Source organism: Hetaerina americana, unplaced genomic scaffold, assembly GCF_022747635.1.
Source record: "Hetaerina americana unplaced genomic scaffold, ioHetAmer1.1.p SCAF_79, whole genome shotgun sequence".
NCBI lineage: Eukaryota > Metazoa > Arthropoda > Insecta > Odonata > Calopterygidae > Hetaerina > Hetaerina americana.
The window spans coordinates 322,997-347,851 of NW_027287416.1; the positions used below are offsets into that span (position 1 = coordinate 322,997).

Below are 24,855 nucleotides of genomic sequence, written 5' to 3' on the forward strand. Positions count from 1 at the left end.
GCAGGAGAAATTCCAAACAAAAGAATTACTCTGACAACATGGCAGGTTCGGCGTTGAGGAGGTTAATGGCAGAATACAAACGTTAGTTCCATAATTTGACAGTATGATTTTAATTAATTGTGTAATTGGAAATATAGAGTCGTTTTCTCGCACTCTTTTCAACGAATTTTGTGCATAATTTGGACGATTTATTATGATGTGCACATTAGTGTCATGTCACGGAACCAATTTTTTTTATTGTAGAGTTAACCCTCAATCCTCCCGAGGGTATAATTGCTGGGCCAATAAACGAAGAAAATTTTTTTGAATGGGAAGCCCTGATCACGTAAGTAATTACCTTTAAATTGCGCAAATGTAAGCAATTATAGTTGGCAGCTCACCCCTCTCAATTCTGTGCTTAATTTGTTTGTGTAACTTTTGCATATCACGGCTTAAACTGTGTTTGAAATTTTTTTATGCCTTCGTAGGGGACCGGAAGGAACTTGCTTCGAGGGCGGTGTATTTCCAGCTAAGTTAGTATTTCCCCCAGACTACCCACTTAGCCCTCCAAAAATGCAATTCACGTGTGAAATGTTCCACCCTAACAGTAAGTTTATGTCTATTTCTTACAATTTATAACAGTGTACCATGTTATTTATATCTAATTAAAGAAATTATTTTCCCTTATCTAGTATATGCCGATGGTCGCGTGTGTATATCAATACTTCATGCCCCGGGGGATGACCCTATGGGATATGAGTCAAGCGCAGAAAGATGGAGTCCTGTCCAAAGTGTGGAGAAAATTCTCCTGTCTGTAATTAGTATGTTAGCAGGTATTAATAATACTTTAACTTATCATTTTATGCTATTGATGAAATTCATGACCGAATTATTAACTGTTTCATTGTCATTTTGAAGAACCAAATGATGAAAGTGGGGCCAATGTCGACGCGGCGAAAATGTGGAGAGAAGACCGTTTGGAATTCAATCGTATTGCAGAGAGAATTGTGAGAAGTACTCTCGGATTGCCACCTCCATAGTCTACTGAGATCACCCAGATAGGGTGAGGAAGGTGTTATATATTTCTTTGAAAGAGGAATATCAATATTACTTGTAAATTTAATCTGTTTACTATTGTACAATAATCTCAATGACTCTGTAAAAATAAATTTTAGTTTGTTAATTTAATGCAATTGAAATATGATTTAATTATATGCAATATTATTTTATATTATTATTCTGTTTCGATTAACTTTCACCTTAATAATCCTTTCAAAGTGTTGGCAAAAAAATATACATATGTCATTCTAAAATTTAACCATAATACTCCACCTTGATAATTGCAAAAAACTTCACGCAATTACATAATGCTGAAACCATGGTGTGTATGTACTGTTAAAAATTATGAGTCAAACTAAAATAAGCATGGCTTAATTAGAAAAAATTTATATTAAAGGATTAATGAAGGCCCTAATTCCAGTTGCTTATCAATGAGAATATTTTGAAATAGTTATTATAATAGCTACAATTATTTCTGACGATAATTCTTAAAGAAGAAAATTGACATGATTTTCTTAGCATAGAATGGAACAACATTATTAGTTTTCGGAATGTAAAAAAGTTGGTGTTGTCATTATCTTTTTTTATTAATTCATATTAGCATTTTAATATTTTAGATTCATGATATTTCAAACAGTTTCAAAGCTAGGGCTTAGTGGGAAGAGTAGTGCGTATGCTTGGAGAACTGGAAAGGGTTCTTTTGCTTATCCATGGTGTATTCCTTTAAAAAAACTACATATTATGGCAAATGTGGAACTTGCCCGACATATCTTTGATGCTAACATTGTAAGCTTAAGTCAATTTAAGTTCAAGTGTGCTCTTGTACAATATGTGGGGTGTCAACTACCCACACATTGCCCTATGTGTACATATAAAGTTGAAGATTTGCATTCAAAACTGCAGGTGCCAACTCTTGCAGTATCATCATGAGAAGTGAAAAAACGAGAGAGGAAAAGCTGCCCGAAGTACCCACAGAATGTTGTTTTGAATGTGGAAGCCCTATAAAAAGTAACATCAACAAAACTACTGGTAGCTATTGGTTAGCATCATTGTTTTGACTTTACTCACAATTGCAATCATGCATTATCTTGATATTAAGAGTTTGTTTAAAACCCTAATGGTGCTGGTTTTTCCCATGATATTGTGGTCTACATGCCTGCTGGCATATCAAAAGCCATCTACCTGGTCTTTTACATCGCTAGTACACCCAAATGCTCATTAGCAAGGTTCTTGAATATGGGATATGCAAGTGTTTCATGGCCTATTTAATTCCAGCTATTTGAAAGATAATGTATAATAATACATAGTGTTGACTTAGGTTGATTTTATGGAAAAAGTGTGACTCAACTCTTCAAAAAGATTGAATGTGTATGAAGCATACATACATGGCACCTACTCCAACCATGAATGTTTTAAAAAGTTCATGATCACAGAAGGGTAAAAATATCCCAATAAACTACTCTCTAAGAAACTCAAATGCTGTGACAGTGATTAATGCAAACAATATTCTCATTAAACTGCCATTTGGTAGTTAATATAATGAGTGATGTGTTTTAAAGGTAACATATAAATGTATGGAACTATGTAAGTTTTACGTTGTGACATTAAGGGCATAAACCATGAGGGTATGGTCCAGTCTCATTCAAACTGTCACCGTTCGTCGATTGCCATTCATGGATAGAAACAAGGTTTCTGTTTATGGCCTAGAATTAGCATGGTATATGAGAAAAAAGGAATCTTTATTTGTCATGGTTTGTTTTTATCTCTAAAAAAATTGTGTAAAATGGTTTTTAAAAATTCTGAAAAACTGAACCATCATCTCCTAATTCTACGACTTTCTTCATCAATGTGCCTCATACATCCCGTGGAAGAATGGTTTTCTCCTGAAGTATTCCTTGGAGTGCTAATGCAGAAAGTGTGATTCATATTGACTGATTTGGGCCCAGCAAAGACATATAAGTGCCTACATTGTAAAATTAATATAATCTCTCAACTGCTAACCATATGAAACAATAGTAATTTGGTCATGTTGAATTACTACTGGGAATTTTAAGAAGTGTTGTCATTGAATATTTAGAACTGCAACAATTGATTCTATATCTAATATGTACCAGTTTACAAGGATTATATTTGTTACTCCAATAAGTTTGGCAAGCCTGGCAGGTTATACTTTCTGACTAACCTATAGATCATGTGTTTAAATTAATTCAAGGTGTAAATGTATTGGATATATTTTTATCCGTTTTTGGCATGAACCATCAGACTACATAAAACAATTGGGTACCTATATTGAACTCTTCAAGCATTATATGTTTTACCAAATTGAGTTACATTTGGCATTGATCTAGAAATATTTTAAATGCAATTATGCACAATGGATGGCAATCCAACTTTCATTGTGCTCATGAGAGTTGCCAACTCTTAAAATTGTTTAGTGGAGAAGGACATGCCTTGAGTGTGTACTATATGTAGTTACTACCTCTGGCTGAATTAGTAGGTACTCTGCCATGGCAACCGCATCAGTGAAGGTCTAAACTGTGAATGTTTCTGAAGAATATTGTGGGGAAATACATATTGAGTTGCAATACACGTGATTTCAATCTGATTTAATGCAATATGTTCTCCTGTCCGAAGTGGAATGGGAGGTGTAAAATTGGATGACTGCCAAGTCATTTCAATCAGGTGTTTTCAGTATCAAAAGATATTTCTATTTATTTCTCTCATATTTAATGTTGAACAAGGCATATGCATACATTATCTTAAATTCATTCTTCTTCGATTTCAGAATTTCTTTATTATGATAATACAACTTGTGAAGTTTGAAAGGTTCTCAGAATTACCAATAGATGTTAGCGCTAGCACAATGAGTTTCTGCATAGTAATAGGTGATTCTTTTTTAGTAAACAATAAATGCATCGGTGCCTTGGGAAGAGATCTGTGGTGCATATGCCTGCTGTTCCCGTGTAGTGATTTGTGAAGATGGAAAAACTTTAGATTCTAGCGGGGATTAAATACTTTGTAAAGAAAGGTATGAAAGCAAAGAAAATTCTTGCCCACTTTCAGAACAGACTGGGGGATTCTGTTCCTTTATATTCAACTGTTGCCAAGTGGAGAAACGAGTTCAAGTTTGGTTGGAATAGCTTAGGTGATGATTTACATAGTGGCCAGCCAAAATGTGCCACTACCCCATAAATTATTGCTGAAGTGAATAAAATGATCATTGGGGTCGCAAACTGAAAGTTTGTGAAATCTCTGAAGCTGTCATCTGAATGGGCTTATCACATTTTAATAGTGGAATTGGTTATGAGAAAATTATCCGCTAGATGGGTGCTGTGACTCTTGATGCAGGATTACAAATGCATCAGAATGGATATTTCCAAAGGATCTTTGACCCAATTTAAGAGCAACCAACAAGATTTTAAGTGCCAGTTTGCAACTGCGGATGATACTTGGGTCCACTACTGTACCTCAGATAAAAAAAGCTGTCAAAGCAGTAGAAACATGTTGATTCATCATGACCAAAGAAAGCAAAACTGTCAGCTGGAAAGTTTATGGCTTCAGTTTTCAGGGATACGAAAGGGATTCTGATAGATTATATTCCCAATGGTCAAACCATCATTGGGCAATACTGCCCTAACCTCCTGGACCAACTACAGCAAAAGATATATGAAAAGAAGCCAGCTTTGGCAAGGAAGAAAGTCATCTTTCATCAAGGCAATGCACGCCCATATACAAGTGTCGTTGCCACAGCAAAAATACGTGAACTAAGGTACAGATTGTTGCCACACCTGTCTTATTTGGTTCCATCAGATTTCCATCTCTTCCCCAAATACAAAATTGTCCTCAGTGGCTGGAGATTCTCATTCATTCATTTATCCCATCCTGGAACATTTCAAATTACCTTTGTAATCTGACTAAAACTTTCTCAGCTAATTCCTAAGATTTCAGCTAGAGCTCCGACAGAAATTTTTGCAAATAAATTCATCAACTTTCTGAATGTTATAATTTGATTTTGAGGATTGTGCAGGGCATGGATCGTCTTTTGTTATTTCACGTCTCTCCTTAAACCACTCAAAAACTTGTTTGCACAATAAACATTCACTTCCCTTCACATGGCATGAGCTTCTGTATCAGTTTTCCTTAGTTTCACAAGAAAATTAAGGTTAACTTGTTGCTCCGAACTGAACACTGCATTTTTTTATGAGAGGTTGGTATAAGGACTTGAAAAGGTGATAGCTACAGCAAGACTGAGTGACATACAACTGTGCCCATCTAGCTCAGGATGTGGAAATCATCAGCGGGTACAGACATGTTCAAACCTACCATGGTGCACTCACTGTTTGCCGGTAGCACCCGTCTTGTAACTTAATTGCTACATCTTGCATGTATATGTAGATGCTGCAAACCTACTGCCATTAATTCAAGTGATTAGTGTAGGCAGTAATGGACAGATGTGTATTTGGATTACTCATGTTTTATTCATTCAGAATAATGTAGAATTTAAGAAACACTGTAGTAAAACAATTTGTAAGATACTCTTTAAAGATTAAATTTAAGGGAATTTTGCACTACCATAGTTCAATGTCCTCTTTTTTATAATCAAAATTTTAGCTATGCAAAATTATTTTAGGGCTTTAAAATAATGGAAAATGTTAATTTAACTCTTTATTTTTGTAAAATATCAACAGTGGCTTATGCATTATAGCAGAGCAGATATTTCCAAGAAACTATGCGGTTTCCCAAGGCAGTTATCATTGATGGTTTTTTGAACTTTGATGCCTTATTAAAGGACCATTTCATAGGTTATGCATAAGTATATTCAAAAGGAGAGCTCAAAATTGTATATGATACTGTTTCACTGATGTACAACTTCTCTACATGTGGACTGCATACATTTTAATGAATCAAAATCTCTAAAGGGAGTATTAGCAACAGTATTAATGTAAATAGCAATGGAAATATGCACAAATATTTATGACTGCCTAATTAACACAATGAAAAAATATTGAAATATCAATACAATTTCTAATAAAATACTAAGAATTCCAAATCTTGCATTGTATACAGGTATCCAGCTGGCTACACTGTCCTTAGAATATAATCACCTCTGAAAGAGACAATGTAGTTCAGACCAAAACCAGCCAAGGAGATGATTTTAACCAGTGAATAAATAATTTTGTCTCTCAGCAGTCAGTGGAGTGTTATTATAAAAAATGGATGGCAGAGGCATAAAAACTTTATTAAAACATGGTTCATTAATATTTTAGCTAGGATTACAAGGTAGTTTTCCTTTATCCGTTGTGGGTATTTTTTTCAGCTCCTTCAATACTTCTGCCTCTAAAGCTATCAGCTGTGGAGGTTTTCGATACTGTAAAGAAAAAACACTAATGTAAATATAATATTATTAATTTGAAAATAATAAATGTATTACATGTACTACTACAAATGGAAAGAGTAGCCAATATTACAGAAAAGCCATTTTAATCAGAATGAACATCGCAAACTAGTTATTTTGAGACATAAGCTTCCTCTACTGAATACATAATCTAACTCAGACAAAATGCTTGGAGCCTAAGGAAATGGGACCTCTATTTGAACAACTGCCTGTGAATTTTGCAAAATTTTCCTTCCTGGTCAACATTTTTTGTCCAATCAGGAAATGATGGTGGCTGTTGATTAATACTTGGCAGCACTAACAGAAGAACACTACAGAGACAGGATAATGGCACTGGAACACCGATGAATGAAATGTATTAATATTAAAGGTGATTATGATGAAAAATAAACGTTTTTGAAAACATAAATTGCCATCTTCATCATCAGGTGGAGTACTTTTCTGATCATCCTCAAATTAATTTTTAGATAACTCAAGTTAATGAAAATGCTTCAACAAAAAGTTGGTAATTGTGTTTCTTCCCAAATGGAAATATTAACTTACAAGAGCCTATTTCATCACAAGCAAGATTGAGGGATGCAGAAACTTTAACAAAGAACAAAGTTGGTCAAGATGTCTTTCACTTCCTGTCCAAAGACAAATGCCATAGTCCACATAGATAAACAAATATTTTTCATCCTGTGAATTGCATTAAAAATTTTACTTTCTTGCTTCTCATGAAATGAAATCCAAAGATGAACCCATCTTCAAGAGTGTTCGGGAGTGAAATGCACCATTAAAATTAAGTTTTATTTGTTACAAAGTCATAAGCTGTTCGAAGTCCTTGAAAATATGCACCGAAAACCACAATTTCTTGTTAAAAAATCATGGGTCTAAGCCACAATGGCTGGGAGAGAATTTATTTTGCATCAATAGACTCTATTTTGCATCAATTAATCAAGCCCTTGAAGAAGTGTTACAAATATAAAAATTCTATTTGCTATTTCAATTGAATTTTTATGCCATGAGCTAATTTGTTCTAGAAATTCCACTAGAGTATTTCACACACTGTGAACAAGGAGTTACATATACATTAGAAGGATTTCTTCAGAATTTAACCCTTCTACAGAACAGATTTGTAACAAATGATCTACACAGGATCTTTCAAAAATTTTTTGGATTGTTTCAATATTAACTTAATAGCCGATTGTTATTGCAAATCCAGTTCTATTCACTATTGCTGTCTCCCAATTGTTGCCTGGCATTGGAGTCTGTTCTATGCTTTCTTGTCAGTGAAATTCTTTTCTGGTCCCCCATGCCTTCCCATCCCTGAACTCTCCACCCAGTACTTAATCCTCCTAAGCCCCATGTGCTTCCAGGCATGTAAGTAATTATAGTTTGGTAAAGCATTGCTAAGGTCATGAGATAAACAAATGGGATGTTTGCTAAGGATAGGGGTGGTGAACCTATGCCACAAATGCCCCCAGTGCGCAGAGCTGGAAGGGTGCTAAGGGCAATTCCATGGTGATCACTCAATGGGTTTGTATGCAAGTAAACAGTGTACTCTCATTACTTACATAAATGTTGGCACTCAATTGCAAAAAGGCTCACCATCCCTGCTCTAGGCCATAATCTTTTTGGATGCAAGGTTGTTAGGATGCTTATGTAGTAATTACTAATTAATTGTGGAGCATTCAGACTATTGGAAAAACAAGTGGTCGATAGTGTGATTTAATTTCCTTGCAGTAAGAAGTAAACTTAAGTTCTTTACAGCTTACTACAACTCTACACCCAGATTTTCTCTTTGATGTTGAAAGAGTCCCAAGCCTTGCTTCTCTAATTACACAGTAGAGTTTATACCTTTAGTTATATCAGTTTTTGTGTACCTATCAAGCCTCTTTTGAACGTTAATTCTTTACTAAGTTCAGCACTATTATTCGTTGAACCCAGTACTATGAAGTCCTGTGATTGCCTAAATTCAAAATAGGATATATTTTTAATCAGTTAGGTACTACAATGCAACACTTTCAAAGAATAGAAATTATTCTTATTGACTGGGATTCCAGTTAAGGAAAATAATTTTTCCACTCTGAAATTGTTGCATTGTAATGCACATACCACTGGATGACTCCATTGAAGTTACTATCATGGCATCTCCCATAGTTTCTTTGAACAGCTATGTACATTTGGCACCAGTTCATTAGTGAATCAGTAACTTAAAGGCGGATGAATGTGCTCTACATATTCTGGAGAAACTATTTCCAAACATTGCTAAGAATTTTGGTGCAGTCATCAATGCTTTTGATTGCTCTATTGCTGCTTTTCACATTTTGTTGCTAAAAAAAAATAAAGAATACAGACCATCCACTTTCCCTGGGCATTTCATTAAAATAAATAGGCCAGAGAGTTTAATTTGAATATTACCATTTAAGTATTATTCGCATCCAACAATATATCTTGATAAATTATGATACATATTATGACCTACTAACCGAAATAATGAGGGTGTTAAACTTGTGAGTGTATTCTATGAAACTTTGCTGCGGTAGTAGTCCCAGTCTTTCAAGTTCTGGAACTTTAAGAATCTTGAAAAATTTCTTGTTTGATGTCCTTACTATAATACATTTTTTCTCAGGGCATGCAGTCACAGAATATGTTGATAAAGGATAGGTTAAGTTTCGTATCCTCCATTCCAAAATATTCTTAGTGCTCCTTCTCACAATAAATGGCTGGAATAAATAAAAATAGAGGCATTTTTAAATATATGTGTGGGTGTTTAATTATGAATTAGTGTATTAAGTAGCAAAAATACTTTCTGATAAGCTTACATTAGAACTTGATTCCTTTATCCCAGTTGTATCAAAATTCTTGGCACTCAGTTTTTCGGGCTCACCTATTTCAGCCTCCCAAGAATTTTCACCTCCAAATTTATTAATATTCTTCCATAAGCGTCGATTGATAACATCTGTTTCCATGTTATATTCTTCAACCATTTCTTCACCCTTAGGGAATTTATAGTGCACCTTTCGGAATCCTAGGATAGAGCATTTTCATGTGTATCCCATTTTAAAGTATTGAAAAATACCTTGCTATCTCAAATATCCACTATGCTCACATTAGCATTATCATGGTAAGATTGCAGAACTTTTCACTGAGTAATTTAAGGCATAAGCAGTCAAGTGAGTATATATTAAAGTTTTGATGCTTGCATTTCAACATCTTTTTGCTCTTTTGCTGTCTCTGACAGCAAAAGAGCAAAACCTATCCCTATGGTGCCACTTAGCTACTCTTGGCTTGCTCTCAGGTTTCAAAGCTGAAACCATTAGTACAGTAATGTATATTCAGAGCAGATATTAAATATAACTGTTTCCTGTCAGCTTGCCGCCCCTCGAATTTCTTTCAGTTTCAATTGTAAGTTCTTATTTGAGCAGATGCCACCTGTGGGTACATTTCTTATAAAAACAGTGTTACACAAGAAATGAGTGTTTCCTAGGTAAATTAATAATGGTATGCTTTTAGTTTAATGCAATAGATGGCTGAAGCTGCACAAAACCCATGTCATAAGATTTAAACTAATGAGAGTGCTTTGATAGCGTGGTATTCTCAAGTTTGACAAGCTGGTAGGTAGGGCAGTTTTGCCCCAACTCCTTCAAATAATAGTACTATATTGTAGCTATTAAGTGTTAGAAAAGAAGTAGCATTTGAAGTAGATTTACTTTCATTGTATTGAATCCCTTAAAAAGGAAACAAATAGTTAAGATCGAATTGCACAAAATCCCTTTTAGTAATTTAATGAAAATACCAAATGCTTCTTAGCATACTTGCATAAGGGTATTTGAAAGCATTCCTAAAAATAATCTGAGAGGTATTTTCCTCTATAAGACAGTGTCATACTGAGCCCTTTAATTTCTCCCATCTCCGACAGTTTACCCAGTTCATCATGGTCAAATCTATCCAAAACTCGATGGATTTTTAGTTGAAATACATAAGTTGCCGAAAGGACGGAGTATAGTCAACAAAAATATTCTTGGCGGTCATAGAAATTCCATAGTTTTGAAACGATAGTCCAACATAAAATTAAACCCCATCTTCACAAGAAATTGTCAATTCTTAGAGATCGAAGAATTTTGAAAGCAACTTGTGCATGAAATTTTGTAAATCAGTGTACACACAATTTATCTCTCACAGTATAACTAGCAAACCACAGGTTGCAACAATAATGCAACCAAAAGGATATTGATTACAAGATTCCTTTGCAGAAACAGACCATGCACGAATATGACGACGAATCATGAAAAAAATGTACACTGCTACGGGAGCATCCACCATTCTCCTTATCATCCCTTTTCATGGCGCATACAACATTAAAACGCAATACCTAAGTTTTCAAAGGTCGAAAAACAATATGATTTATGCCAACAACTTGAGTATTTGCTGCTTCGCCACTGATTTCTATAAGGTTAAATCCTACTGGATTTGACGATTTTAAGATGAAAATCAAAATTATTTGAATGGTTTGGGGTGCTTAACACTATATCACGAGTTGTACCACATCAATCAATGAAAAGCATTTCCTCCGAGCAGTTTCCCCATCGAGTCACAACTACACTTTAACCTACGATTTTAGAAACTACTTTTATCTGGACAAAGAGATTGTTGGCCATCGAAAAACTACTGAAGTTTGTGTTTCTAGACTATCTGCACGGGTAACTGGTAATGTTATTCTGCAATGACACTATTGGGCCCACGAAACTTTATTTTTACAACAATAATCAGCCGTGTACTCAAATCACCCGCACATATTATCCTATTTAAACATGTTATCCAATAAAATTTTTTTTAAGCGTTCACATCTTTAATATTTTACAGAAACTCGTCAGGCATCCGCCAATGTAAACTATTCATTTTCTAGCCCACAAGACAATGATTAGTTTATAGCTCAAATCGATAGCCATCGAATAAAAAGTTCGTAATCAATTTAACCATTACTTTTCTACTAACCATTTTCAATGATGCACGATTTTTCAGCCTGTTTCACAATATTCAACCAGTTACACTCCACAGACTCAGTCATCCCTGTTTAAATAAACCTTCGCCATGGAAACGAAACACCCTACTAACGATAACCTGAATGCGCAATGTTGATACAGGCGGGCAATAGGAAACTTAGTTTTATGTAAGAAGATTTCATTTTTGTATCACGGGATACAATGGTTATTTGAATCATTAATTATTATTGGGGTTTATATATGCATGTAATTTTGAGCAGCGTTCTCAGTTTTGGATACGTCCAGAGGCACCGAGTGATTTTTTTCTCCAGTAGCATGCCGTGAAATGTAAAGAGCGCTCTTCATAAATGTGAAGCGACGTTATATGAAGAAATACTTCTCACCATTATTAGAAGAGACAAGTGAGTGGGAGATAAAGGTAGGAGGAAGTATGAGCCCTGAGTCTAGCCATTCACTGTGTGAAATGGTAGGGTTATGAATATTGGCAGTCGTTTTCGGCACTTTGACTATGTTGAAACAATTCTATTTGAAAACGACGTTCTTTACCTCCCATGTGTTCTTTATCCAGGATCTTGAATTAATTTGTAAAATTTCTGATCAAGATCACCCTGTTGATAGATGATCTAATTCAAATTATTTATATCAAGTGGAAGTTTGTTTGTGGTTTGAATAGGCATAGGAATGGCACCACACACATTTTTTTTGCTTTAGGAGTTGTCTGGGCGCAACACCGATGAAAAAGTTTCAGTCATCTATGCGCATATCAATCAGTCCATATAGAGTCTTCCTCCCACATTTGCCTAAATATTTCAGTAGTTCCACAGGAATGTTATCTACCCTGATGGCCTTATTTAGTTTCATCTCCCTTAATGCCCTTTCTATCTCATCGTTGAGTATGTCTGGACCTAAGCTACCTTCATCTAAGTCATGTTCTTTTTCTATGTCTATATATATATATATATATGAGGAACACACATGAAGGACGAACACAGTAGAGGTGTGGAAGGCGGAATTAAGCAGATCACAAGTGCAAAAAATTTCCTAGACCAGGACTTGAACTCCAGATCTTTCAACTTGTTGGGTGGATGCTCTAACCATTTGAGCTATCCAGGAAACGTTATATATATATATATATATATATATATATATATATATATATATATATATATATATATATATATATATATATATATATATATATATATATATATATACATGATCCACATCTGTACACACACCAGCTAATAAATTACAACTAAATATATGAAACTCACCTAATATCACACAGCGCGACACTCAGCACTACGATAAACTTTTCTCTAAATCTGGATACATTATGCCTCCATTAATTTCATTTAATATGCCTCTTCTTTTCCACCTGCACCTTACCTGCTGAAAAACCTCCATCATGTCACATTCTTCAACATCCCATTGCTAATCATGATGATCCATATTAACTCTTCTTTCCTGATTCCTTGACACTTGAGCAACCCTTTCTCCTCACCTACTATTCCTAGTACTTCTTTGTATGTTTGACATTACATGCATTGGACATATTCCATTATTCTACATATTTTTATCTCAAAAGCCTCAAATTTAACCTTTTCACCAAGCCCCAGAAACCATGTAGCCACACTAAACAAAGCTTTGCTCCATATCTGAGTTTTCACCATTATTTCTTAAAAACCTAATTTAAGATCATTGTCATTAGTACCCTCCCACTTTGACCATTTTGGTCCAAAACAATTTCAAGATCGGTAAAGTGTTCCATCTACCTCAGAATCTATCCTTTTGCATTTGCTAAACTCTTAATTAGTTCCATGGAGATGTTGTCTATCCTTTAGATTTTTTCTAGTTTATTTCCTTCAATGCCTTTTCAATCTTTCAATGAAGTATGGCTGGGCCCAAGCTACCCTTATGAACATCATATTTCTCTTTCTTTGTCTAAACTTTCTGTCCTAACATCTTTTAGCCTTATAGCTCCTCTATATTATTTCCAAATATCCTGAATATTTTCTGGTTTGATTAATAATTTTCATGTTATATTTTTAATTGATTGTATGGATTACCCTTCTTATTTCATGTCAGTAAGTAGCATGAATTTATCCAGTACAAACTTCCCAGGTTGAAAAAATTATGTGAAAAAATATTTTTTTTAAATTTTTTAAAACTTTTAAGTTTTATATCCCTGTATTTCATTTATGAGGAGAAATATGGTACTAGAATTGAGTCATCATTTCATACAATACACCTAGAATATTATTTGGACTATAAATGTTAGTTTAATTCATTATTCAATTTAAATCAAATGAAAATCCCTTTTTGAAGTCACAATGATGGAATTAAACTTTCAACAACTACAAAAAATAATTAATTTCATTGTTTCTTGATGTGAATATTATAACACATTTTTTGTGTACCTTTAGTAATTTACACATCAGTTTTATTTACCTAATATGATATTATGTACAAATATCTTCCCAAAGACAAAATATGGTAATAATAGTTTCAGAGAAGAATTTGGCAATATTTCCCTTTCTTACTTTATTTAAATGGATGGTGAGGATTAGTGGTGCTGATCTACTTCTCCTGTCATTTGATCTCTATAATGTGATAATTTACAACCTAAACAATAAACCTCATTTAAAATCGAACTTGACATGGTCTTACCTAAAGTTATGTGGCAATTACATACCATAATGGAAAATTATGTCTACTGATGATTACAAAGAATAGCAATTAAGTTCGAAATGTTTCACTTCTTTATTGCATAAATTAACAGAACCTGATTAGAGTGAATTATAGATATTTACCCATTACTTTTAAAATGCTCAATAGGTTTGGGAAAAATGCTAAGAGTCATCATGAAATTTTCTTTTCATAGTTAGTAACCACATATGTAGTTTTACCTCCACAGGTTTAGTTTTTAGCAAAAATAAGACAAACCATTAAAATGTAAGTTTTAATAAAACTTTATTGCGAAGTTCAAGAGGTACAAAACAGGGCTGGTAGTCCCAACCTTATAAAAGGTGAAAGTGTGTTGGTAGGTTTTCAATTACAAGTGTAATGGACAAGAATGGCATTTCTACACTTTATAGAATAAAAACAATGCAGTAAATTTAATTTACATTCATAGAGTAAGCCATCTAACAAAGGCTTTATTGTACATTCTCTTTTCAAGAAGAAATTTTTTACAAGATTTACCTATATTTAAAATAGTACAGGCAATATGTTACATTATTTGCCATAAGAAAATGTACAAAATATTTTGTTCAACATTATTAATATTTATAAAAATCTGTTTAAGACCAAATTACTCCAACCCTAACTATTAAAATGGCACTTAAGAACTATGCGGCAGATTTAAAAAATAATTTTTCATGAATTTGAAGTAAAAAATTTCCATTAATCTCCAAAGACTAAAAATTATCTAAAAATAATCGAAAATATCCATAAGCAAAAGCTCATTATATCTTTGAATTTGTTTTGTTTACATAAATGGAAACCATAAACAATCATTTTAAGGTAGTACTCACAAAATGCTGAGGTGAACTCATCACAAAATTAAGTTGGCCCCATTATAATAAATTGTAAATGATAACAGGGTTGGGTATCTAAATTGATCACCAATATCACAGTCTACTGACTCAATGCAAGGAATGGGATGGTAGGTATTGGTTGGGAAGGGTTGTTAATAGATAAAACTACTTACAATTTTTTACAACAATTATGCTACAATTTCCAAAGGGAAATGGAATACTTGATAGCAAGTAAGGAAACAGGAACAAACATGTTTTTTTCCTAAAGAAATTAAAAAATTTGTACTTTCCAAAACAATCAGAACAGATGCAATATGATCCGATCAACATTGAGTAATAGACAAAATATATAAGTTTAAGTTAATTGTGAACTAAATATTAAGTAGTAGCTTAGCAAAAAACAAAGAAAAATGCTGAACTTTACAGTAAAAAATAAATTACATAACATTGAAAAATATGGTGTATTATTTTAAATCACAATTTCAGTGAGAGATAGTACTTAATATAAAATGAAGTTTTGCCTACTTATGGTGTATTTTGAATTATCAAACAGCCTTCAAGACAGGTGCTCTAAAATAACTTGTTAATAGCCATCCTCTTCTAAGGTTAAAATAATTTACACCGCAGGAATGCTAGCAACTTCCAAATGAATATTAAATATTAAGTAACTTCTTAATGTTGCTCAAAGCACATTTCAGTCCAATTATGAAGAAATACACTTATTTTTTCAAATTAGCATTACTTGAACAGAATCAATATTGCACCCATTTAATAGATTATCGAGGAAATATTGATTAAAAAATCATACAGGAAAGTAAGTTTGGGGAATGTAGGTAGGAAAAGTACTATGCTGAACCCAACCTTGCTTGAGTTTGTTAAGAATAGTGAATCATCCACTCTTTTATCTTCTTTTACCTCTCACACTCTTGATGCAAGATGAAAATTTACAAGTCAATATTCAGACAATCTCTTTTTAAATACTAATGATCAGAGAGATGAATATGCACTCTTTGTCTTTTGCACTAGATTCTCACTATGTTTTGCAAAAGTTTTCACAAAACACTTCCTTCCTTCTCAACTCCCATCACCAATATCCTTTCAGAAGCATTGTTTTGAAATTTCTTTATTCACACAATTTGGGATTAAGGATAAGCACTCATCACATTCACTGCGTTCTTTGCTCAAATTTTCTTTCACTTTCAACCCAAAAAAAAGTAATTTCACATAGTTTACACCGTTGTCTCATTTCTTCTGAATGGTTTGAGAGGTTGAAGCTCCCTCTGGAGGCGATCAAAGTCATTATAGTACTCGTGATCTGATTCTTCTTCAGAAGATTTCTGTTGAGTGAGGTACGGTGGGCCTCCTGGTGGAACACCACTACCTACAATACCACCATTGATGTGAGGCTGTCCTTGCACTGGCGGCATAACACTAATACCTTCCACTTCTGCATTGCATGAGGAAATAGCAACTTCTGTTGAGGGTCCATTGCCATTTTGGCTCATTATGTGGTACTCTGGGTTATCTACACTATTTTTTGTCTTTCCAGTCGCTGGTAAGAAGTCTGGATACCCTCGGAACCCTCCATTTCTGGGCTCACCATTTTCTGGTTAAGAAAAAGAAACATTTCACTTAAATTTGAATTACTGAAATGGCAGTTTCCATGTTTACTCCAAAAATCCTGATAAATGTTTTATTAAATAAAGATTTTATTTTATTAATAATTTATATTTGCTCTTATAGACTTTAGATTCACTAGAGCCAGGAAAATTTGATTATGATTACTTATCCAGAGAGCACACAATCAAAGTTAATAATCATTATTTTACTAGACAATACGACATAGCGTTTGTAAATGTAATTGAGTAAGACAATCCACAATATCATTATGTATTAAAGAAAATATTTAATTTCAAATTAAATACATGAGGAAATTACCAGTGATTTTTGAATCTCCAATAAGGTCCATGTAAGGTGAAGTACCCTGATTAAGTTGAGGTGATGGCATTAGATAATCGTCTTCATCCAAAGGAAGATCCAGTTTCAAATTTCCCACCTGTGCCTCCCTCTTGTTTGTGCCTGGATTGAAGCAGTCATCTGAACCTGTATCACAATCTGTGTGTAAAAGAAATAATAGGATAATTATTAATTTATATTTCAAATCACCAAAAATAATATTAAATATTCTAAATTTTTATCACATAAAATACTTTATATTAATGCTTTTATCTCATGTGTATGTCTGGAAGATATGCCTGGCGTCAAGCATTACTATCGATTGGATTAAATGTAAAATGACATTTAAATGATCATATTGGGACATCCAATTTAAAAAAAATATATTTAACTCTGGGTGGTAGTTCACATGGATAGAGTGGAATTTCAATCGGCCCATGTAATATGCACTGCATCACTTCTAATCTCTGTCCAGCATAGCATTAAACCCCACACTTAAAATGGATAACAATAACTCATTCTTTAGCTATGCATACATTCTACCTCCCTTAATTCCATTAAAAATGCTTCTTTTCCTCCTTTGCTACCTTACTTTTCCAGCATTTCCCCCCCCCCTATAATCTTCTCCAGCATCCCACTGTCTAGTCTATCAATATCTCCTGCATCCACCTGTCCTACCTTTTTCGAATTGAATGTAAGACTTCTCTTCCCTAATCATTTCTAAAACTTTTCATCAGTTTTACTTTCTGTCCATTTTCTTTTTCCCATTCTTCTCCACATCTGCATCTCAAAAGTCTCCAAGCAATCAATACTTATCCTTTTGCCTCAACAACCAAGTTTCCATGACATACAATGCTAGCTACCATATCAGTTTTCCCTAGTCTTTTCTTTACATCCCTTACCTAATGTAATTCTTCTTTTGATGTTCTCACTACTTTGCCCACTCTCTTCCAAAACACTTCCTAAATATGTGAATTGCTTTAATTGCTCTAGTTTATTGCCCCCAGTTGTAAGATTTAACTTAGCCTTCCTTTTACTTTAGAACCACTTAATCTTCATTTTCTCATGATTAATTCTCATCTCATGCCTATTACACTGGTTCTTTTATGCAACAACAATGACTGACTGGCTAACTGAAGCCTGCTCATTTGCAAATTAACTGATTTTCTGAATTCCACACCTACTTTCACTCCTGCTTCCAGCCATTTCAATGCCCCATTATTGCTAAGGTATCATACATACCCATTCTCTCTCTATTATAAGCTGACAATCTTCTAAGTTATTTGCTATCTCCTCTTTCCTTTTGTTGAACATCTTAAGCAACACCTTTGCTGAGTTAAATAAAACTAATACTCCTACATTCCTCATATAATACTGCATTTTTTTCCAATTTAGGAACTTTTATATCTGTTGTGGTGTTTAAACCAGGCGCTAATTACTATTATGTCAAAGTAAGAATCATGCATGAATTATATTTTCTCAACCATATTTAGCCAATTTTGATTTTAACTTAAACACTGATAGGGTATTAAAGTCAGAGTGCTTCCCATATGATTGAAAGAACCAAGAAATACCACCTAAATAATGACTTGTACGGGAGAAGTAGATTCATGCCTACACCACATTTATTCAAAATTATCCACTTATTCCTTCTGTTGCTGACCTATAAAGTGAGTCACCTATTCTGAAAACCATGTACAGCTCCAAGGCTGGAATTCATTACATCCCATTACAGGTAATTTAAATATTTTAAATCCATCATTTCAGGGGTTATAAGTATACCATTATTATTTTACCTGATTTCATCAAACTAATGATTTTGCTCATGGACCATAGAATGATTTTCCTTACAGATGTTATTAACTAATCACTAATTAATATTGACAATAAAAACTATGAAAATGATGCATTGTGAAAATCACCATAACATGATTCCTGGCATCATTCAATCCCGGAACACTCACACGAACTATGTGTTGGAGCTCATGGGTTTATAATTTAAAGGAACAAGGATGAACAATGAAAAGTATGCTCGCCTTAAATCTTAAAACATATCTACTTGATCAAAATAGGATTCTGTTAGTATAATCATATTGGAAAAAATTCAATTACCTCGTCCAAGCATTTTAAGGGGATCACTGCAATAGCGCGATGAAGATCCATCAGAATGCAATGGTCCTTGAGGCCGGCCATCATGCACATCCATATTTTGACCATACCGAAGTTCTCTGTCCCAATTTTGAAGGTTTTGTGGAGTGGGAGAGTCAGATGGCAAAACAGCTGCATGGTTGCCAGCTTCTTCACTTGTAGATATGCTTGATCCTTGAGGAAGGCCAATGCCAGCCATAGCCATGTCGACACCAGGATTCCCATGTGTCATTGGGCACATCCCTGCCGTACCAGACCACGTCTTAATTGGTGTGTGAGGGGGAGAGGTTGATCCAAGAGATGACGATGAAGGAGGTCCCAATGAGGCCGATACTGTGAGCGAGGATGGTGCAATGGGAGCTCTGGATTTTGGCTGCAAATATTCGTCTGCATCAACCAAAGCCTCTGGCCCATCCATCGCAGATGATAAGTTACGGATCAATTCCTTTTCATCCTGTGTAGAGGTCAAAAGGTGCATAACATTTATATATCTTGCCGTGGAAATTTCTATATTGAAGCATAATTTAACTATGATGAAGATGAACCTAGAGGTCTCAATAATTATGCAAATAAAGCTATTTGAATTAGTTGACTATTATTTACTGCCAAAATAAATGAGATTCGCTTCAACACTGATTGAAAAATTGAGTGATACATAGCAGCAGTATGATGAACATACTTCCGAGCAATATAAGTTAATTTCTCCATACTAATCAATTGACTCTGATGTGGACACAAACATGCCATTCAAACTTTTTAAAAATCCATAATAATCTACCATTCGGTCAAATTCCTTTGAATTTCCTGACTAACAAGAAACTAAAAAAAGTGATTTTTTTAAATAATTCCAATATTAATGACTTTTCTATGTTTAGAAAAATGAGAATCATTTCTATTAGCAGTTTTTCATTTGTAGTCACACAGTCTTGATATCTTGTTAACAGAGCATTCATGCATATGTGATAAGGCAGGTTCCTTTAAGGCTCTTATAAGGCCATTTCCCAATTAAAACCATTGATTAATCATCAAATTTTTGCTATGATGAGTACATGGGGAAATTTGGCTAGGGAATACCTACAAAATGAAGGATAATATTTGGCTGATACATCAAAATTTTCCTAAAATGAAAATTCAAACATTAATTTCTTCCCAAATTAAAGCACTTGCTTGATACTTGTCCTCTCATATGCATATCCACATTAATGATATTGAAATGCGCTCACTCAGAGTAAAAATTATTATTTTATAAACTTCAGTTGCTCCTTTACTTGAGCCCTAAAATGAACACCACTGCCGAAGAATGGGCTACAATTTACCTGTGGAGAATATGATGGCAGCCTCATGAGCCTATCTCCATGTATCACCAAATATCGACCAGGATCTCTAGACATCTTTGCAAATTCATCTGCTAATTCTTTAAAACTGGGACGGCTTTCTGCATCTAACATCCAACATTTAATCATAATCATATAGACATCAATGGTACACATTGACGGCTGTGGAAGCCTTTCACCCTTTTCCAATAATTCAGGAACATCTCTAGCTGGAACACTTTCATATGGTCGGCCTCCATATGTGAGAAGTTCCCAAACAGTTACACCTGCAAAGGAGATAAGATATTTATTTTATAGATGTCATTTAAATATTTTTATTGCTAGCAAATGGTTTTGATCTAATTGATTTCATTTAAGTTCTGAATTGATTTGAATTTGACTGCTGATGGCTTCAATAAACACATCAAACAAATAAATTTAATTTTGTCAAATAAAGTGGTGAATTTCTATCATGGTACATTGGGACTGCTACATCATCTACATATTTTTTAATTTCTCATGAGTAGACTTTGAGGATGCATTTTCTACTCATAAATTCAATATTTTACTCTGATAGTTTTGGTTTTGACCTTACCGAATGCCCAGACATCACTCTTATGAGTGAATATCCTGTGCTGAATGCATTCAAGTGCAAGCCATTTTATTGGCATCTTTCCTCCTGCAGCCTTATATTCATCCTCATTGATATCAAGTAATTTGGCCAAGCCAAAATCAGTGATCTTCACACAATTCGGTGTTTGGACAAGAACATTCCTGGCAGCCAGGTCACGATGAACAAGCCTTTTATCCTCCAAATAGGCCATTCCTAGGATACAAATAATTTATTCAGTAATGAGTTTCTTCTGCGGCAGAATGGAATTAAAACAATTTGCATAGAACACCACACAAATGACCCTTTCACTACAAACATTTGCTATGCTCACTTTGTTAATGATTAAATGAAAGTGAGTCATAGCTAGATAACTGTTTTCTAAATGATGATGTCAAGTACTATATGGGTAACTAGGGTAATAAATGCTATAGAACGTATTTCCAATTTGAAAAATTGAACTGGGTTTACTAAAGCAGTGCAAAATGATTGATTTATTATATCAACATTTTCCTTTTTCAATCTTTTTCTCACCTCTTGCAATCTGAGTACACCAATTAAGCAATGGTTTGGAACCGATCTTGCTCCTGTTGTTTCTAACATAGTCCAAAAGACTTCCAAGTGGCATCAGCTGAGTGACCAACATCATTTGAGAAGTCATACACACTGCTAAGAGTTGAAGTAGGTTTGCGTGCTCCACACTGGCCATGATGTAAGCTTCCTCCAAAAATTCTTTACTAGTGTTGGCACCAGTTCCTTCTCTCAAGACCTTGATTGCGACTGGAATTTTGACGTTTTCACCCTCAGGCACCCAAACTCCCTAAAGGGATGAAATAGGAAAATATATATTATAAAGAAAAATATATTATAATTTCAATAATGAACCAAACTGACATGGTATCTTTACATAGAAAAATTTATTTATTTAATATAATATTTATTTGTAGCTAACAATGGAAATTAAAAGAAGAACCCCAATTCTATCAAAGAAAAAACACTTTTTCTTTTCTGAAGAACCAATTTATTACAGAGTAAATCTTATAAAATTAAATAAGGATATTCACAAATTCATTGATACCAAAGGATTTCACTTTAAAATTATTTATTTTATGAAGATCGATCAGTTATGAAACTGAGAATATTAACTAGAATATATCCTTTAAGTGTACTTTTTACTTACTGATTTTATTTGTTATCTTTTGTGATTACTTGGGAATTGTGTGCCACCTGACACTGTCTATCGGCATATGTAATTTGAATAATAATAATAATAATTATATATATATATATATATATATATATATATATATTACAGAGTCATCACTCATCATATAGTGGGGCAAGTGTTAAGACACAGCCAAACCTCACACTCCGGTACCCTGAGTGAGAGTAATCAATCCATGTCTAGAGCATCTCCAAAAATAACATTGCAAAAATATAAGTAAATATTACACAATACAGATGAAAATATCCTGTATTTGAATTTCCAGGATTAAAGATTTGGGGAGAATGGATTTTCAAGGAATAATTTAAGTAGTAGTAGTAGTTTTGATGGGAGGCGACCGACAGCTAAGGTCATTTGCGCCATAGGGGAAGGACAGGAAAGGATGAAGGGTGGAGAGAAACCCGGCGTCGGCATTAGCCTACTCTTTACGAAAGGCGCCAAGGGGTCCGCGGCTTAACGTCCCATCCGACGGACGGCGTACTCACTCAAAGTGCCCTCCACAAAGCACCTCAAGTAGGGATCGAGATACCTCTGAAAAATATTCAACACCGCCGGGATTTGAACCCACGCCCTCAGGGTGGGAAGCCAGTACGTTAGCCCCCGCACCATCTCGATCCCCGGAATAATTTAAGATCAATACATCAAATTCAATACTGGGTTCAGTACCTTGAAAACAGTTCCAAATGCACCATAGCCCATGACTCCTCCTTTACGAAGTTCCGCCTCTTTCACAATGCGGAGCTTTGCTAAATTCGGTTTCACATTTGTAGGCCTCAGTGGCTCGTTGTCTTCTCTATCCATGCCAGTCAGAACTCTCGTCATTTTGACAGCATTATCCTTTGCTTTGGCTTTCATACGCCACTGAATGCCCAATATTGCTGAACAAACAACTGCAAGTGCCGCACAAGCTAAGATGCTTGCCAAAATAATTGGAGTATTTTCTGCATCCCCACTGAAAATCATAAAAAGTATGCTTAGTACTTGTTATTATTCATTCACCAATATATCCCACAGAAGATCAATTCAAATGAAATAAAGTACTCATTAAACAGTTTGTATCAAAGATTTAAGTATCCAAATCTGAATTTAAGTTCTTAAATTTGTATTGCAATGACAACATTAATTGGAATGTTTACCCAACAATGTTTAATACTGATATAGCTCATGTCTAAAATCATTTGCTTACCTCTGATATGTTAAGACTAATGGTTCTCTTGAGCAATAAGGTTCTATATTATCCTGAGGAAATATTTTATGAGGAGCTTCTGGTGGACAAAATCCTGAGCAGTTGAACAAGGTGGAATTACTGTCAGGGGCACCATCCTGCAATGAATAATACATACATATAAATAAAATTTCATACATATTATCAATTGAATCAATGCAAATAAAAATACTGGCTAGAGTTTACAGTGCTGAATACCTAAATATAACTGGCTGTTTAGCCTATGAGTGAACTAACCTGGTATATTCTATAATTGCGACATCCAATGCAATCAGAGGCTGTAGGTCCATAACAGCCACGGCACTCTTGGGAGCAAGGCAAACATTCTTGAGTGTCGTCACGGGCATAGTGATCTGGAGGGCATTCATCCTCACATTGCTCTCCACGGCGATAACTGACACATTCCTGACAAACTTGAATGTGAAACCCATAGCCTGTGCATTTTTGGCAACGAGGGTGACACCTTCGGCAAACTGCTTTCCCTGCCAATGGCTTCAATGGTCCCTGATCTTGAGGGCCCACCCACTCATAATAATAACCATCGGGGCAGGGTTCATTCTTCTGAAGGCATCTCTCCTGTTAATATTCAAAAATACAATTTGATATAAAGAAATACATAATTGTTCAAAGCATGGTACTTAATCTAATAACCAAATGGAGACATTCTGTTGATATTGATGACAAAATATATTATAGAGCAGAATGACAGAATTAGATGGAGGGCAGTTAACTTGAGTGCGACATGGTGAGAGTTTATATAAAATAGTTTAAATCCATTACTTAAATGAATTTAATTACTGGCACATTATAAATAATGGCCAAGTATTCCACATTAATGGGTGAAATATCCAGAATCAAATGCATTCTACTCATTACAATGTAAACAGACATCCTTGGATAAATTCTATAGAATTATAAATAAGTAGATATCTTAAAATAATGCTACTGCACCCTTTTCAGCATATAGAATGGTTGACCAATGGTACCGCTGACTGATATTGACTTACCACTGAGACATCTCCATTTAATATTGCCTTCTCGCATGAATGGCATCCGTTTCCACCAATGGTATTTTCTGGGCCAGCGCATCCGTAGACACAATTTTCATGACATGGTTTGCACTCTCCTCCACTCTGCCCCGTGCTTCTGTTATCGTTGTACTTGCTATCTGGACATGACACTGTGCAGAATGGTCCATCCTTAACATGCTTACATTTGGTGCAATTCCCTGGACCAGGCCCATGGCAAGTTGATTCACACTCCTCGTGACAATGCATACAAAGTTTTGGGCCAGCTCTATAAAGCCTGGAACAAATATGAAGATTTCCATGATGCCTGAGAAAATAATGGCTTTTCATAATTTCTCCAAATGGACGCAAAATTGACATTTCCTCAATAATTGCAATTACCTTCACATC

General features: G+C 34.5%; 3 protein-coding genes across 4 annotated transcripts in view; 1 reads left to right on the forward strand and 2 right to left on the reverse strand.

Annotated features, from left to right (window-relative positions):
- Positions 1 to 29: 29 nt before the first annotated feature.
- On the forward strand, positions 30 to 3,627 carry Ubc7 (ubiquitin conjugating enzyme 7). 2 transcript variants are annotated; one of them, XM_071596224.1, is made up of 6 exons: positions 30 to 81; positions 244 to 325; positions 468 to 586; positions 672 to 812; positions 898 to 1,042; positions 1,942 to 3,627. In XM_071596224.1, the coding sequence occupies exons 1-5, from the start codon at positions 39 to 41 to the stop codon at positions 1,017 to 1,019; spliced, it is 507 nt and encodes a 168-aa protein (XP_071452325.1). In that variant the 5' UTR covers positions 30 to 38; the 3' UTR covers positions 1,020 to 1,042; positions 1,942 to 3,627. The 2 variants fall into 2 exon arrangements, with proteins under 2 accessions (XP_071452325.1, XP_071452324.1); XM_071596223.1 differs by lacking the exon at positions 1,942 to 3,627 and having other exon boundaries at positions 898 to 1,213.
- Positions 3,628 to 5,690: 2,063 nt separating this feature from the next.
- On the reverse strand, positions 5,691 to 11,520 carry LOC139697496 (protein DPCD). Its single transcript, XM_071596222.1, has 4 exons — positions 11,414 to 11,520; positions 9,241 to 9,446; positions 8,905 to 9,141; positions 5,691 to 6,406 (listed from the first exon to the last, which is right to left on the reverse strand). The coding sequence occupies exons 1-4, from the start codon at positions 11,484 to 11,486 to the stop codon at positions 6,302 to 6,304; spliced, it is 621 nt and encodes a 206-aa protein (XP_071452323.1). The 5' UTR covers positions 11,487 to 11,520; the 3' UTR covers positions 5,691 to 6,301.
- A 2,849-nt stretch (positions 11,521 to 14,369) lies between these two features.
- The window catches only part of Egfr (epidermal growth factor receptor), a 203,644-nt gene continuing 193,158 nt past the window's right edge, over positions 14,370 to 24,855 (reverse strand). The window contains exons 11-20 of the mRNA XM_071596255.1: positions 24,445 to 24,742; positions 23,675 to 24,013; positions 23,399 to 23,535; positions 22,879 to 23,164; positions 21,522 to 21,807; positions 20,973 to 21,203; positions 20,381 to 20,664; positions 19,029 to 19,518; positions 16,899 to 17,075; positions 14,370 to 16,566 (exon numbers count right to left, since the gene is read on the reverse strand). Of these exons, the coding sequence (XP_071452356.1) occupies positions 16,190 to 16,566; positions 16,899 to 17,075; positions 19,029 to 19,518; positions 20,381 to 20,664; positions 20,973 to 21,203; positions 21,522 to 21,807; positions 22,879 to 23,164; positions 23,399 to 23,535; positions 23,675 to 24,013; positions 24,445 to 24,742 (2,905 nt within the window). The 3' untranslated portion in view covers positions 14,370 to 16,189. The remainder of the gene's footprint in view (positions 16,567 to 16,898; positions 17,076 to 19,028; positions 19,519 to 20,380; positions 20,665 to 20,972; positions 21,204 to 21,521; positions 21,808 to 22,878; positions 23,165 to 23,398; positions 23,536 to 23,674; positions 24,014 to 24,444; positions 24,743 to 24,855) is intronic.